Below are 16341 nucleotides of genomic sequence, written 5' to 3'. Positions count from 1 at the left end.
CTTTTATTTTATTATCATTCCAGAGGCCAGAAGTCTTTTTTTTTTTTTTTTTAAGATTTTATTTATTTATTTGACAGAGAGAAATCACAAGTAGATGGAGAGGCAGGCGGAGAGAGAAAGAGAGGGAAACAGACTCCCTGCCGAGCAGAGAGCCCGATGCGGGACTCGATCCCAAGACCCTGAGATCATGACCTGAGCCGAAAGCAGCGGCTCAACCCACTGAGCCACCCAGGCGCCCCAAGAGGCCAGAAGTCTTAATTCCATATGCAATCCTAAATCCTGGTGTGTAACACCTATTCATAGACTCTGGGGGTCAGGAGGGGTGCGAGCTTGGAAACCACTGCCTGGTCTCCTGCAGGCAGAGATCTTGCCTTCAGGGCTGAGTCACTGGCAGGACTGAAGCCCTCTAGCACACACCCTATGCACTGCCACTGGGGAAAAGCCACAGTGAGGTACCCAGGATCCCAGATTGGAGCCAATCACGCAGCACACAGCCTCAAGGCTCTGTCTGGTTCCTCATCCTCCTCATTCCGTTGGAAGTGCTCACCTTCCCCCACAGACTCAGCTTCTTGTGAGGGGTTTCCAGGGCCAAATTCCAGTCCTTGGGGATTTGGAATTAACTCAGCAGAATTTAAGCAGTGGCAGCCTGGACCTTCTAGCCCTTTATCACTTGACTCTGCTAAAGAGCTGCTTCCGCATTCCCGAGATCTGTCCCCTCTGTGGGCCCTCATTTGGCTGTCTGATTCCTTCTTTTATCCTTGAAGATCTTGAGTTCTAGTCTTGAAAATGATTTACTATTGCATCTACTTGTTCATTATCAGTTCCAGATCCGGGGGCTGTCCCCCAGTTTAGTGACGGGGTCTCTCTCCTGCTGATGGGTCCTCTTCACACCTGGGGCCCTTTTGTCTCCTCAGCTCCACGGCCATTCCCTGCCCCCTCCATGCCCACCAGCACTGCCTAACTCCAGTGGGCAGCTCTGGCGCCAGGTCCTGCCTGCCTTGGCTCATGCAACTTATCCCAGAAAGGCTTGTCTCCAAGGAGACACACACGATGTCCCTTTGTACCTTCCCAAGACAGTATGTGAACAACCCCATGTTAACCAGGAAGTCGCAGTCTTTGATCGAAAGGGGTTAGGCTGTCCCTCACCCCATCAACTTCTTTACCACATGGTCACATATGAATAACCTACTTTCCAAAGCTTTTAATTCTATAGTTTGCTCCATAAAAAAGGGCCAGTGAGGTAACAATATCTGGTGTTAGAATGAAATGACAGATGAGAAAAGTGAGGTTGGAAAGGATAACGTATCTACCAAAGATGGCATAGCTCCTCAGGCCGAACCTGGGCCTGGGCTCCTGTCTCCTGACTCCCAGGCCATCGCTCTTACCGCCTATCAGATCAGTGGGTCAAGCCTGCAGATTGCCTTAGGACCAGAATCGGGGTGGAAGGACTTTAAATGTCATCTAGGCTGATGTCTTTGGGTGGAATCCCCTCGGGAAATGCCTTGCCAAGTATCAGCCAGCTTCCGCTTCAACAACACCCCCCAACCCCCACCCTGCTTGGCCCCACTTCCGGACTGAGTCTGATGTCAGTCAGCTCCAGGGCTCTGGAGGAACAGCTTACACAGCTGTGGACCTGAGCTGCTCTCTCCAGCATCTTTGTCCAGTTGGTTAGCTTTCCTTTAGGTTTCATTAGAGAAATCTAACATCTCTGGAACTTAGTAATCTTTTCCTTGTCTTGAGTTCAGATCTAATTCCTTAATTTTCTACCCACTCATTGGGTACATCTGTTGCATCCAAGCACACACTCACACAGTCCCTCACACACACTCACACTCACACATGCACCCACATTCTCACATATTCTCTCACGCATTCACATATTCTCGCACACTCTCACACCCATGCACACACACAAACACACATATTCTCATAATGCTCTGGCACTCACACACACACGTGCACACTCATATTCTCACACAATTTCTCTGACACTCACACATGCACACACATATAGTCTCTCACACACATATTCTCACGCACTCCCTTATACATATACACTCATATACTCTCACACCCACACACCCACACACACAATTTCATGTATCCTCACAATGTTCTCTGACACTCACACATGCACACACATGAATACACTCTCACCTATTCTCACACACTCCCATATTCTATATACTCTTTCACATTCACAGACACACACACACACAATGTATCTCTTTTTTCATATAACAGCCTTCCAAAGATTTGCCCCTGAGCAATCTCTTTTCCGCATTGAACCACCTCTGTTTCTTTATTCTCCCCCTAAAGAGAGGCTTGTCATGGCCTTCCCTGTTCCAACCTCTGGACTACGCCTCCTCTAAATCCTTCTCATGGTGTGGCAACCTCTGGCCAGCCTCCAATCTGGGCAAGACCTCCACACTGAGGTCTGCTGACCCTCCAAGAGCACAGCGGGCCTGGAATTCTCCTTAAGCTTTCGTCTTATAGCAGGACGTAGAAGAGCATGAATGGGAACAGAGATTCTGAAGCACACTCACCAACAAGAATGGGAGCTGGTGTTTGTCCCAGCAACTCTGTCAAGCATTTCAGAAATTCTAGTAAACACGCTCCCATCTGGAGAAGACAACTGCAACCACGATAATTCTGCAGGATACCCAGTTGATGCTTGAGCAAAGCACATCTTGAGTGGGCGGAAAGGTAATGATTCACAGACACCAATTGCTCACCCTCATCAGATGTTGTAGCTGGAGCTGGGGGACGCACTGAGTTGTGCATCAATTTTCCCTACCCAGGTATCAGTACAGCTCAAGAGCCTGTTATTCCAGGAGGGGTAGCTCACATGACATATCTGAGCAGGGCACTTGCTTCTTTCCAGCATCTTAACTCAGTTGGCTGGGTTTTATATGTTCTTTTTTTTTTTTTTCTTTTCTTTTCATTACAGAAATAATTTCAAGCTAAGCTTCTTGATGAGGCAGAGATGTTCCTGGATATGCATAAGGCAGCCACAGCTTAGAGGGTGATGTCCTTCAAGAATGGCCACCGCAGGCAGCAAGAAGTGATGGCAGGCCATCCGGACTCTATTCAGGGAGCTGGAGGGACTGAACTCAGTAGGTCAGGAAATGCACAGCCTAGGTGTTCTTTTCTCATGCCTCTTGGTCCTTATCCTTACTGACAGTATGTGAATTTGTGTTTGAGACCAAGCTTCAACCTATATCCTGTCTGGAAACCAGGTTCCTGATTTGTTCCTTACACCTGACTTGTAGCCCAGTCCTCTTGTCTTAAATTATGATGATCTGTCACACTCTTAACAGCCTTTACTTTCACCAGCCTGCAGCCGGGGGCCTGCCAACACCTGCCGCCTTTCCCTGTGCCAGTACCCAGCTTGTTCTCTGCAGGATCTCTGTGCCTAGACTCTCCATTGCTAAGCTCCACCCTCCTATTAAGCCTTCAGATCTTATCCTTTGCCATATCTCCCACCCCCTGCTTATCCTCGTACCTAATGACTCACCTGGCTCTAGCACGACACACTGCTTCCTCTGCTCCCTGCCAGTAGCTGGGTTGACACCAGCCCAAGCCCAGGGACCAATTTAGCTCCCAGACCCTCTAATTCTGTCTAGTGTTGCCATTCTCCAAGACCCTTTCTGCTGCAAGCAGCTTTAGAGAGAACAGATGAGAGCCTAAGCTACAGAATGGGGATACACAGCCTGGCCACTGTGAGTTAGATGAGGAAGGGAGATGCTGGCATAAAGCAGCTGAAATCTGTTTTCCCAGCTCAAGCTACAAGCTGATAGAGCTACTTACCTCCCACCCCACCCCCATTCCCTTCTAGCCTAACTGGCAACCTGATTTTGGTCACACTGAGGACTGGGCCAGCTCTGTGGACACCAAGACAAAGTCATGAAATAAAGGTTGTAGTTTAAGTGCTCCTGATTTTTCCTTTGGCATATACTGATAGGAACTAACAAATTACATCTAAGTTATACTTACCAGATTGGAGGGTATCTGAATTCAGGAAAACAAACTGGTGCTTGGTTATCTGGAGAATGTATTTAAATTCACAAAGAACCATTTGTGCCATGTGGCGATTTTTTTTTTTTTTTACAGAAATAATAACTCTCCCCTTTGCTAATTGACATGATAAACAAAGATAGAGCTCCTCCTCTTCCATCACCATCTCCAAAATTAAATTTAACAGCAATTCTCTGCTTAAGCAGAAAGAAAAAGTGGGCTAGTTACTCATTCGTGGAAAAAAGGTAAAAATTTTCCAGTGACTGTTTCTTTGAGGTGTCTATTTTAAGAAATTTGTTGGGGAGTAGGTTACAAGGTGAATATCTAACCTTTTAGAGAGCAAGAATCAGGAGTTTCAACCGAGTGACTGCTTATAAAATGCTCAGACACGGTGTGTGCCCAGATTTCAGGTGTTTTGCAACCCCATCCTATATCTGAATGTCATAGCCACCTTTACAAAAACAATACCCTTTAGTTAAACTAAGTAGAAAAATATAGTGAAAAGATTCCTCGCTATTCTCTAGGTGAAAGAAGATATTTTTCTTAAGGAAAACACTGGTGAGAATAAAAGTCAAGTATTGTTTTAGGCTCCCTCCAATCTCCAAAATACCATTTAAAAAATAATTACGCCCACAATTTATGCACGATTCATTAGACAGAAAGATAAAAAGCACTGCTACATTTTAATTGCATTGGAAGAGTAGACATCATGAAATATACCCCCAACTTCTTGGGATTACAACCCAGCCTAGGAATGTCTTCACCACAATTTAAACCCTGTCTAAATAGTCTAACTCGAATCAATTATAATATTTTAGTTTCATAATTTGACAGACTTATGAGGAATTATTTTAGTGATGCATTTACAGGGTGAAATGATTTTTTATCAATAGTTCAGCTTTTTGTTGTGAAAGTGAACAGGACTGAATTACAGACAACAGCAGGAACTGTCACCTCTGGGGGGAAAAATAAAAATACAACTTAGCTGTCTGCACAGTTCCCCTCATCCCCACCCTCACCAAGATAAAGGCAGGATGACAGGCTGCGTTACACAGACACGAGCAGTGAATCGACCCACTAGACACAAAACACCACACGTTAGCCATGCAGAGGACACACTGAAGCTATGGAAAAAACAGCATTCATTACATACTAGGTACCGTATCTTACATAATATATAATCAGTGTGATAGACAACACCTTGCAGGTTGCAAACAGCCTTGCAGAAGATGCCAGCTGCTGAATTATTAATCTGAAGGAGCCAGGGTGAGAGAATGAGCCCCTGTAACTGTACTGAATAGCCTATGACAGCAAAGTCTGCGGGGCTCCCTGTCCATCCCTTTAGGTTTCGAAGGGCATCTACCTTTAGACTCTACTCAGGCAGCCTCTGCCGAAGAGGGAGCACAATTAGTGGGACAGGCGCAGCGCCCCGACTTCATGGTCGCCCGTGATCACTATTTCCACACATACCTGTGGTCTTTAGTGGGGTTTTCTCTCCTAGCAACAGTTTTAACCTTTTGGCATGGATTTTGCCTTGATAATGTGAGTCAGCCACCACTGCCGAGGTAAAGGACATGTTACAGAGCGTACAGCACTTATTCTTATCAACCATATCGGCGTCATTTCCCTACGGAAGAAAGAAAAAAAAAAATAACATTAGAGGGAATCCCAAGTCCCCAAATGTCTTTTTTTCCCATTCCATTCTGTTGCAAATGAGATGTAGCACAGATTTTTCTCACTGCAATGCAACTTTTTTTTCTTCATGACAATCACCATCAAAACATTTTCAGGTAGTGACTTCAACCTACATTATTTAGTGGGTAGTCGTGCCAGACCCAGGGAACAGAGGACACGTGTGCAGATATGAGTTGTGGAAGGAAACAGGGCCCACAATGAGGCGAGAGCACATTGTGTCTGGCACCGTGAGGGAGACCGTCTCTATTTGCACCCATTATGCTCATTAAAGTAAGTAAAATATCAGAGTGCAGAGGGCCTGAATTATTTAGCAGAAATTATCATTTGGCATTCAGCTCTGTCTTTCACCAATTTTAGCCTCACTGGGATACACGGCCACATGTTCAAGATCTTTTTTTTAAGATTTATTTAAGGACTTGAACATTTTTCATAATTAACTGGAGTACAGATCATAAAGTTATGATGTCCACGCTGGCTGAATTTTCTAGGAGAGTTTGTATAATTTCCTTTTCTTTGGGGAAGGTGATTCGTTAAACACAGCACAAAACACTTAAATCCAGCTTGATTTTTTTATTCTTCTGTAAGACAATGAAAGTGAAGCATGAATCAGAAAAATAGAAATCCTTTATTAGATCATGTGACCTGGCTATTGTGCACAAAGATCATCAATTACACACGTTATACAAGGGGAAGATTACCATGGTCTCCCTTCCTGCTAGTGAGAAACTGAGGGTAAGGCAGGCTCTCAGATAAGGAGTTAATCTATTCTGTAATGGGACAGCAATAGCGAAGCATCTTTCTATTAAAGAACAGCCTTGGATGAGGACCTGGCCCCACATTAGCCCCTTCTCTTATTCTAAGCAGGGCCCAAAGAGTGCAATTGAAAATGGCATAAGCAGAAGGATGAAGGTGGGGATAGAATGGAAAAAAAAGGGAATTACATATTTTCTGCAGAATAAGAAGATGTCCAGACTGCTGGAGAGAGTGTTGCCTTGCAAATTATGTGGCAGTCAGAAAAAAAACTCCTTTCTCGTCAAGGCATTCATCTGCCATATCTCTCTCATAATTAATGCTCATCTTTGGGAGGACTATTGGTGGTAGGGGGAGTACCTACTGCCATTTATTCTCTTGACTTAGATTATTAAATCTTAGTTTGCCTCCCTGACCCCTTTATCACAGTTAATAGGTGAGAGTTGAGTAAATATATTGCTAGGGGTTAAGGGTCATTGAGAGGAAATGGACCCCATATAGAGACGAGGAGCTTCCCCCAGAGGTCCTTTCCTGGACCGAGACAAATATTTAGGGCAGGGCACCTGGTTAAGGCATGAGGCTACGTCTCCTGAGTCATCCTTACTGATGATATTTAAGGTTTTGAGTTGTTTTGAGTTTTCCCTTCACCCTCAGTAATACATACATACATATTCATACATACATACATACATACTTGAGATCACTAATGCTTTCACACCTTTGTGCTATATACTATGCTAACTAACTAGACCAAGCGGTACAGGGAAGAATTAGCTTTCCTTCACTTACCTCTCCATCCATACCTAGGAGATGCTACAGAACCCACAGAGGGAGTTAGAGCCCAGGCATACCAGGAAATTACAAATCCGGGAGTTACTTAAGTAAATGAAGAGTGGATACATCAAAAGGGCTGAAAGACCCAAACTGGTACCTTACATTATATGTTAGGAGATACTGATCTTACATTAAAAAAGAAAGAAAGAAAGAAAAGAAAAAGAAGGTTGTTAAGGTAAAAGTTGATGCTTGAGTTACTCATTTTTTACCTTACTATGTATAATTTAAGTCAAAGCACGTAATGTTTCTTCAAATTAGGAAAAAGCTCTATACCTATTTACAATCTGTGCATCCCTTCTGCACTTCTAGCAAAAGTGCTGGCCAAATCTGGCCCTTCTCCTTGGAAGTCTTAAGATGCAGACATTTCTATAGAAAGCCTGGAAGCCCAACATAGGGGCTGGTATCAGTAGATGATGTATACTCAGAAATAGCTTCTAAGGCAAAGAACTGCCTTTAAATGGGATAATGATCAATTGATTTATGATCAGTTATGATCAACACTCGTTCATTCAACACATTTTTTTTTTAAAGATTTTTTCTTTATTTATCTGACAGAGATCACAAGTAGGCAGAGAAGCAGGCAGAGAGAGAGGAGGAAGCAGGCTTCCTGCTGAGCAGAGAGCCCGATGCGGGCCTCGATCCCAGGACCCTGGGATCATGACCTGAGCCGAAGGCAGAGGCTCAACCCACTGAACCACCCAGGCGCCCCACATTCAACACATTTTTAAGGGCCTGCCAAATATGGTAGATGATGTGTTAGATGAGTTTGACTCTGTTCTCCGCTATTAAGAGAGAGCCGAATCCTAACCACTAGACCACCAGGGAGCGTCGGTTCTCCGCTATTAAGGAGGTTGGGAGCAGGAGAATTAGAAAGGGCATCAGAAAAAAATAAAAGGAAAATAGTGCAATCCTGAAAACTTACTCTGCTATTGGACTCACACTCTCCCATTAAAATTGTAAATTAAGGCTGTTTGTGTGGATTTTCATCTCCAAGCCTTTCTCATGCCTTCCTTATCACTTCTTGTCTAATCTTGTCTTTCCAGAATGGGTACAGTTTAATCATTACTTCCTTGAAATTAAGCTTTTCCTGCCTCCCTCTATAAAAGTGAGCATCGACCTTAGGTCTGCTATGTGTCTTGCACATCTTTTATAATAGAATTATTACCTGTGTTTGTTTTCATCTTTGGTCCTCTCACAAGCCTACAAAACTCCTTTTAAGGTCAAGGAAATCATTTCATTGGTATTGAAGCAACAACACCCAGCACAACGCCTGTAACACAGGGGGAATTATAGATGATCACTGAATGAGTGGGGCTCAGGGTTGGTCTGTGGTGGGATTAGTAAGCCTGATGTGAAAATCAAAAGAGGAGATAGGGGTGTCTGGGTGGCTCAGTGGGTTAAGCTTTTGCCTTTGGTTCAGGTCATGATCCCAGGGTCCTGGGATCGAGCCCCACATCAGGCTCTCTGCTCAGCCGGGGGCCTGCTTCCCTCTCTCTCTCTGCCTGCTTCTCTACCTACTTGTGCTTTCTCTCTCTCTCTCTGTGAAATAAATAAATAAAATCTTAAAAAAAAAAAAATAAAAAAAAAGAGGAGATAGATAAAGCAAGGAGGTATAGTTGCTAGTCAAAATCTTTCAGACTGATAGGACAATGGCCAGGAAAAGAACCAGAGATATCAACAATAATTAACTTCAAGGTTTATGTAGGGAAACACTGTCCTAAAATTTATGGCAGTTTCATCATAGTTTTAATACATAATCCTAGCAGTCTGCTCTCCTGGGCAATATGATCCTATAATCATATAGGAGAATCAAAGGATAATAAAGAACCAATAATTAAGCAAGAAAATATCATGGAATATAGCTATGCCATGGGTGTAGAAGAGGGACAAGAAAGTTTAAGTCTCAGACAATAGAGAAACTATAGCAGTGTCCTGAGAAGTTAGGCAGCCTTCAAAGCCAGCAGAACGTGTTTACTGGGTATTTTGCTAAAGAAGCCAATATGACTCACATGATACAAATGTAAATACCACCAACTGGACTATTCTAATAATCCTGGTGGAGAAACAATACCCCAGAAAGAACCTCAATACTAAGCAAGTGCCTGCAAAATGGTAGAATTTAACTGTGTACTCTAGGCTATCTAAATCTCAAATTAATGGCTCCATCAAGCTATAGATCATACCATATTTACTGGAGTCTCCCACTGCACCCAGACCAATGCTGATATATGGCTCAGGGCAGAAATTCCGTAAAGTTTGATGAACTGACCTCAATGAATACTTTAAAAGTTTCTGGCTTAAGGAATTGAGAAAGGCCCCAAGATATCAAATAAATGAAGGAGAGTCTAGGATTATCCTAAATTATGAATTTCAAACTGGAGCCAAAAATTCAGACTTCTTCAGGGTAATGTACACATTGCTGGAAGAAAAAAAAAAAAAGTTGTGGAATATCCTAAGGCTAAATAGTCAAAGCATTTTGCAAAGGTAAGAAGTTTTCAGAAGAATTCAATTAAGGTAGAAAAAGCTGGCTGACTCTGGCCAGAAATCAAGTCCTGAAAGTCCTTTTTATAACTTGTAAGATTTTTTTGTTTTTGTTTTTGTTTTTTTTTACTTAATTCAGATAACTGCCTTCATTCTCCTTCAGGTGCATACAAAAAGCCTGAGAGGGATTTTTACTTCCAGAATGTCAGAGTGAGAAATTCTGTACAATTGCTCCTGGCAAAACAACCATAACTCCTAAAGATTAAAAAAATAATTCTTTAAAGTCTCTGGAAATTATACTAAGAGAAAACAGCAAATTAAGAAATATTTATTCAAAAAAATGTATTAATTCCCAGTAAGAATAGTGAGTCTATGGCACTTTAGAGATAACCCTTTTCCTCCCTAGCAACTGTCCAGGTAAACATGACAGATGTTCCATTTTGATTGGGTGTGGTCAAGAAAATAAGGATCCCTCTCCTATCAGCTCCCAGTTAGAGGATATTAGGAAAGTCAGACCACAAACATTTACAGGCCTTTAGTTCCAAATGCAGAAGATAAATTCCTAACAATGCAGCCAGGAATCAGATATTCTCTTCCACCACCCACCCTCATTCATAGGACAGAAGAGATCAGATATTCTCTTCCTCAACCCATACTCATTCATAGGACAGAAGCTCTATCCCTGGAACAGCAGACAAAGAATATTGAGACCTTGAGTGCTCTTGCCCAATTTGCTTGTAGAACCAGGGTTCCATGCCAGGAGTGACAAACTGAGACCAGACCCTGACACTTCTGCCTAGCCAACAAAGCAGCATTGTCATTCTAGGAGAAGCAAGCCACTGTCCCTATTCCTTACTCTGAAGCAGTGGATCAGAAATTTTTCTGTAAGAACAGATGGGGAAGAAAGAATCCATAAGAACAGAAAGCTTTTATACTCTTTCCACAGAAATTGGTATCATTTGAAACAGAGTTCTTAAAGGTTTAAGCCTAAGGTTGCTCTCAAAAACAATGATTTTGCTGGTAAACAATTAAGAGAAAACTGATAGTTCCATTAGAGCAACATGCTAAACCAGCTAGCTTACCAGAAAGAACCAGGGAAAGAGATAGCTCAGGAGAGCCTTTCTGGAGTCAAGAAAAACTTCAAAGACTTCACTCAAAAACTAGCCTTACAAAAAGTACAGAATTTAATTAGATCACACTGTGCAGCATCTATACTCCAGGGCATGGACAAAAACAACAGAGCAATCATCCAGCAATTAGCAGAACCTAAAAGATGAGTACTATTCCAGTAGTGGCAGGCAGTTTAACAGAGATCAGAGAAAGAAACAGTCAAAAAAAGTCCTGTACAAATCATTGCCATCCCACAGTGACTGTCTCGTCCCAAAGACTGAGCTAGTGAGCCAGGACATTAGTGGCTGCACATCTTGGAAAAACAGACACTATAAAATAGGCTTAGACATTAAAGTAGCCAAGACATTGGACAAATAAATAAACAACAAAAACAAGTTCTGGAGCATGGGGTAATCAGTACCCAGCATCACTACAATATGTTAACTGAATATTCAGTTCTCAACAAAACCACTTATAAAACATGCAAAAAATTCAGAAGAATATAACCTATACACAGGAAAAAAACAGAAAGGGCTCAGATATTAAATTTAACTGGCAAAAACTTCAATGCAACTTCAGAGATTTGTGCTCAAATTACAAATGTGCTCAAAAACTTAAAGGAAATCATTCTTAAAGAAGTAAAAGAATATATGATGACAATGTGTTATCAAATAGAAATTACAGCAAAAAATCAGATGGAAATTCTGGAGATAAAAAGTACAATAACCGAAATGAAAAAAAATCACTAGAGGAATTTTAAAACACATGTGAACTTGTAGAAGAAAGAACTGGTGAAGTTCAAGATTTATCAATGGAAATTATGCAATCCAAAAGGAGGAGAAAAAAAAGAAGAAAAGAAAATTGAACAGGACAGGTTCTCAGAGAAATGTGGACACTACTAAGTTTGTATACTAAGTATACAAACATATGCATAAAATAGTAATACCAAGAGAAGAGAAAGAGAAAGAAGCATAAAAAAATATACATAGAAATAATGACTGAAAACCTCCCAAATTTGAAGAAAAAGATCCATCTACACATCCAAGAAGTCCAACAAAATTTGAGTAGGATAAGTACAAAATGTCCTACACTGAAATACATCACAGTAAAAATGCTAAAAGCCAAGAAAGGGAAAATGCTGAAGTAGCAGGATAAAAGAATTTATCACATACAAGAGAACCACAATAAAAATCACAACTAATTTCTCATCAGAAATAATGTAGGCCAAAAGTCAGAGGGGTAGCATACTCACAGTGCAGAAAGAAAAATCTAACAAATAAAAATCTTACATCCAGCAAAACTATCTTTCAAAAATTAAGGTAAAATAAAGACATCTAGAGATAAAAACAAACAAACAAACCCTAAAAGAATGTGTTACTAACAGATCCACCTTATGGGAAATTCTGAAGCAAGTTCTTTAGGCTGAAAGCAAGTGATACCACAAGATATTTAAATTCTTATGAAGAGGAAAAAAAGGCACAAGTCAAGGCAGATATGTAATTATTTAAAAAAATCACTATAAATGTATATTTCTTCTTTCTTAACTAATTAAAAATTGTATGTACAAAATAACTATTTTTTGTAGTTGTTCCAATAACATATACATATATAATGTATTTGACAATAACAGCACTAAAGACATAGGTGGAAGCAAAGCTGTGCTGGAGTAAGGAAATTACACCATATTGTAATCCTCAAATCCACAGAAACAAATCATGAGAAGCAGAAAGGGTAAATAAGATTAATACAACAAACACTAAAATATATCCAGCTCACATTTCTTTTCGCAGCTTCTTTGAAAGATACAAAATTATATAGGTTAGCTGGGGCACCTGGGTGGCTCAGTCAGTTAAGCATCTGACTCTTGATTTTGGCTCAGGTCATGATCTCAGGGTCATAAGAATGAGCCCCACATAGAGTTCTGCATTGGGCTCTCCACTGACTGGGGAGTCTGCCTGAGATTCTCTCTCTCTCTCTCTCTCCCTGACCCTCCCCCCATGCTCTCTTTCTCTCTTTCTCTCTCTCTAAATAATAATTCTTAAAATTATGTAGATTAACAATAATAACAATATATTATTGGGTTTATAATGTAAATACATCTAATATGCATAATAATAATAGCACAAAATGGGGGAAGAGAGAAGACAGCTATACATTTCTATATCTGAGTACAATTAAGTTAGGATAAATTTCCAATAAATTGAGATATATACAGTAACCCCTAAAGCAACCACTAAAGAAAAAGTCCAAAATAATATAGGGAATAGTCACTAAAGGAATTAAATTTTTTCAGTACAAAATACTTTAATGCAAAAGAAAGTGGTAAACAAGAAATAAAAGAACAGAAAGACACTATTCCTAAAAGCAAAATGGTACACAAACCCAACTGTAGCAATAATAACACTGTACTTAAAAATAATATAAAATCTAATAAAAATATAGTGATGATAAGATTAGATAAAAAGGAAAACATGACTAATCTATATGTTGTATCAAGGAGATACAACTTCAATGATAGCTTCAATGATACAGATGGATAAATGTAAAAAGAATTAAAAGTTATATCAGTCAAACAGCATCTACAAGAAATTTGTAGTGGCTATCAAACTAATATCAAAGTATGACTTTATTTTTTTTATTAAAGTTTTTATTTATTTCTTTGACAGACAGAGATCATAAGTAGGCAGAGAGGCAGGCAGAGAGAGAGAGAGAGGAGGAAGCAGGCTCCCCGCCGAGCAGAGAGCCCGATGTGGGGCTCGATCCCAGGACCCTGGGATCATGACCTGAGCTGAAGGCAGAGGCTTTAACCCACTGAGCCACCCAGGTGCCCCTCAAAGTATGACTTTAAAACAAAACTTTTTTACTAAAGTTAAAGAAGAACATTGTGTAATGATTAAAGTGCTGAGCCACAAGGAATATATGATAATTATATATAGGCATACATATAACTACATAGGTAGTTAGAAAATTCAGGAAGCAAAAGTTGATAGAATTAAAGGGACAGCTAGACAATTCTGTATGTATCTGTTAGGTTAGGTTGTTTTAAATCTTCTTATTCCTCCTATTTCCTTATTAATCTTCTGCCTAGTCCTTCTATCCATTACTGAAAGCGTGGAATTGAAGTCTCCTTACTGGTATTGAAAATAAACCAAATTTAAGTTTGAAAAGATCTGGAAAAACACTTCTACAAGGAAGGTATATAAATGGCCAATAACAACATAAAAATATGCTTGACATCATTAACGATCTGGAAATGCAAATGAAACCACAATGAGACACCACTTCACAACCACCAGGATGGCAAGGATGAAAAAGATGGGTAATAAAAAGCATGAGCAAGGATGTGAGTATTAGGAGACCTCACACACTTCTGGCAAGAATGTAAAATGCTGCAGCCACACTGGAAAGTCATCAGGCAGTTCCATAAAAGTTTACATACAGAGTCACCATATGACCCAACAATTCCATTTCTAGGGACACTCAATCTTTGCTACTCATACATATACATTTGCAAATTTACCTACTTGGAAATATTTCTGTGTAATCCCCAAATCAACACTTGTGGCATTTCTGTCATCATTCATGACCATGTGTGGAGGAACAAAAAGTCTGAGTCACCTGACATGCATGATTCCAGCTGAGATTAAACAAGGCAATGCCTTCTTGTTTTACCCCTTGTGTTATATATAAGTGTTCTATTCATGGTCTATTTAGTGCCACATATCTTTGCATTTCTGTGCTTTTTTTTGGTGATTTCACTGCCTAGTGTTCTGAAGCACAAGAAGATCATGAGGTACTTTACAGAGGAAATACATGTGTTGAAAAGGCTTCACTGAGGCATGAGTGATAGTAATGTTGGCTGTGAGTTTCATGTTAATTGACAATACTGTACATCCAGAGTAAGGAAGAGGAAATCCCCTGATATATATGTGAAACCGCTCCAGAAAGAGCTAAAACATTATCTATAGTGCACAATGAGGCTATGGAAAGGATGGACAAGTGGCTAAATGTGTGGATGTGTGAGATAATAACTGACAGTAAGAGCATAATGAATACCATTGTCGTAGAACTAAAAGTCAGCGCTATTTACCATATTTCCCATCGTCAGGAAAAGGTTAGCATATTCTCAGCTAGGGTTTTATTATAAAGAAGTACTACATATAATCAATAATTTGTAAGTATTATATTCAATAAGTCATCTTTAAATAAAAAGACACATAAAACAAATTTATGTATTGATCAGCTGATGAAGGTCTTGAACCAGCCACATGTAGGCACCTAACCCCATATTCCACCTAGAAACAATGGCTCAGTGTTTGCTAATTCAGAGTTGGTGACTTTATACAACATAGCTACCATGAAAAGTGAGAAATGAATATATACTACATGCAAGAGAAATAAAAATATATGTCCACATAAAAATCTGTACACAAGTATTCATAGTAGTATACTATACTATAGAGTGTGCCCGGAAGTGGGAACAGCTCCTATGGTCATTGACTGAAGTACAGGCAAACAAAAAGTGCTCTAGTCATACAACGGCATATTATCAGGAAAAAAAAAAAAAAAAAAAGAGTACCAACACAAGCCAAAAACACACACGAACCTTAAAAACAGTATACTAAGTGAAAAATACCAATCACAAAAGACCATACCCTATATTATTCCCTTTATATGAAATTTTCAGAATAGAAAAATCTATAATTCAGAAAGTAATTAAAGATTGTCAAGGAGTAGAAGAGCATGGATAGAGAGGTTAGGGAACATGGGAAGCAAACACAAAAGGGTTTTCCTTCTAGTGATGATGATGCTCTTGTTGTGATAGCTACACAACTACATGAATATAGTAAAAACCCTTGAAAGGTGTTCTTTAAATAGGTGAACTGTAGATATAGATGAGTTATAGTTCAATAAAGCTGCCCTAGAAAAGAAAAGGCCTAACAGATACATTTATAGGATTTCAAAAGCCCAAAGAAATGACACTTGAAGCCTAAATTTTCTTTTCTTTTCTGGGCATTTTCTGCTTGAAGGCAGAGCCACTGAGGGCTCCCTTGTAATATTTGGAATTCATCTGAGCACTAGCTGGCCATCCTTGGAATTCTGGTTATTGATATTTATTATGGCCAAAGGCATTTTACAGCTATAATGGAATTCTACCTGCAGCTTCTACAGAGCTACAACTAAAGGGAAGAGCCATCCAACAGCCCCTGCTAGAGCTGGAAGCAACTGTACTTCTCAGCACATACCCTATAGTGAGATGAACTGTCCCATAAATGCAAATTTTTTCCAGTGTTGTGCATGTTGTTTTTTATAGTCTGGTACTTAATTTTGAAAAAGAGGCAGGAACAGGCAAAGATGTCTCTTTCCCTTCTCTCCCCCTTTTTGGGACCTAAAGACCCAGAAGTCATGCTTCCTGCCTGACTGCAGGGTCCTGAGCAATCTTCTCTGCCACTG

General features: G+C 40.3%; 1 protein-coding gene across 3 annotated transcripts in view; it reads right to left on the bottom strand.

The window, feature by feature from the left end:
• The window catches only part of ZMAT4 (zinc finger matrin-type 4), a 382160-nt gene that overhangs the window by 177764 nt on the left and 188055 nt on the right, over positions 1-16341 (bottom strand). For all 3 annotated transcript variants that reach the window (XM_082715041.1, XM_082715042.1, XM_082715043.1), the window contains exon 4: positions 5488-5644. In XM_082715041.1, the coding sequence (XP_082571167.1) occupies positions 5488-5644 (157 nt within the window). The remainder of the gene's footprint in view (positions 1-5487; positions 5645-16341) is intronic.

The sequence above is a fragment of the Mustela nivalis genome (assembly GCF_964662115.1).
Source record: "Mustela nivalis genome assembly, chromosome: 20".
Lineage (NCBI taxonomy): Eukaryota > Metazoa > Chordata > Mammalia > Carnivora > Mustelidae > Mustela > Mustela nivalis.
The sequence above is the reverse complement of the archived record's forward strand: the minus strand, read 5'-3'. Positions and strand labels throughout refer to the sequence as shown.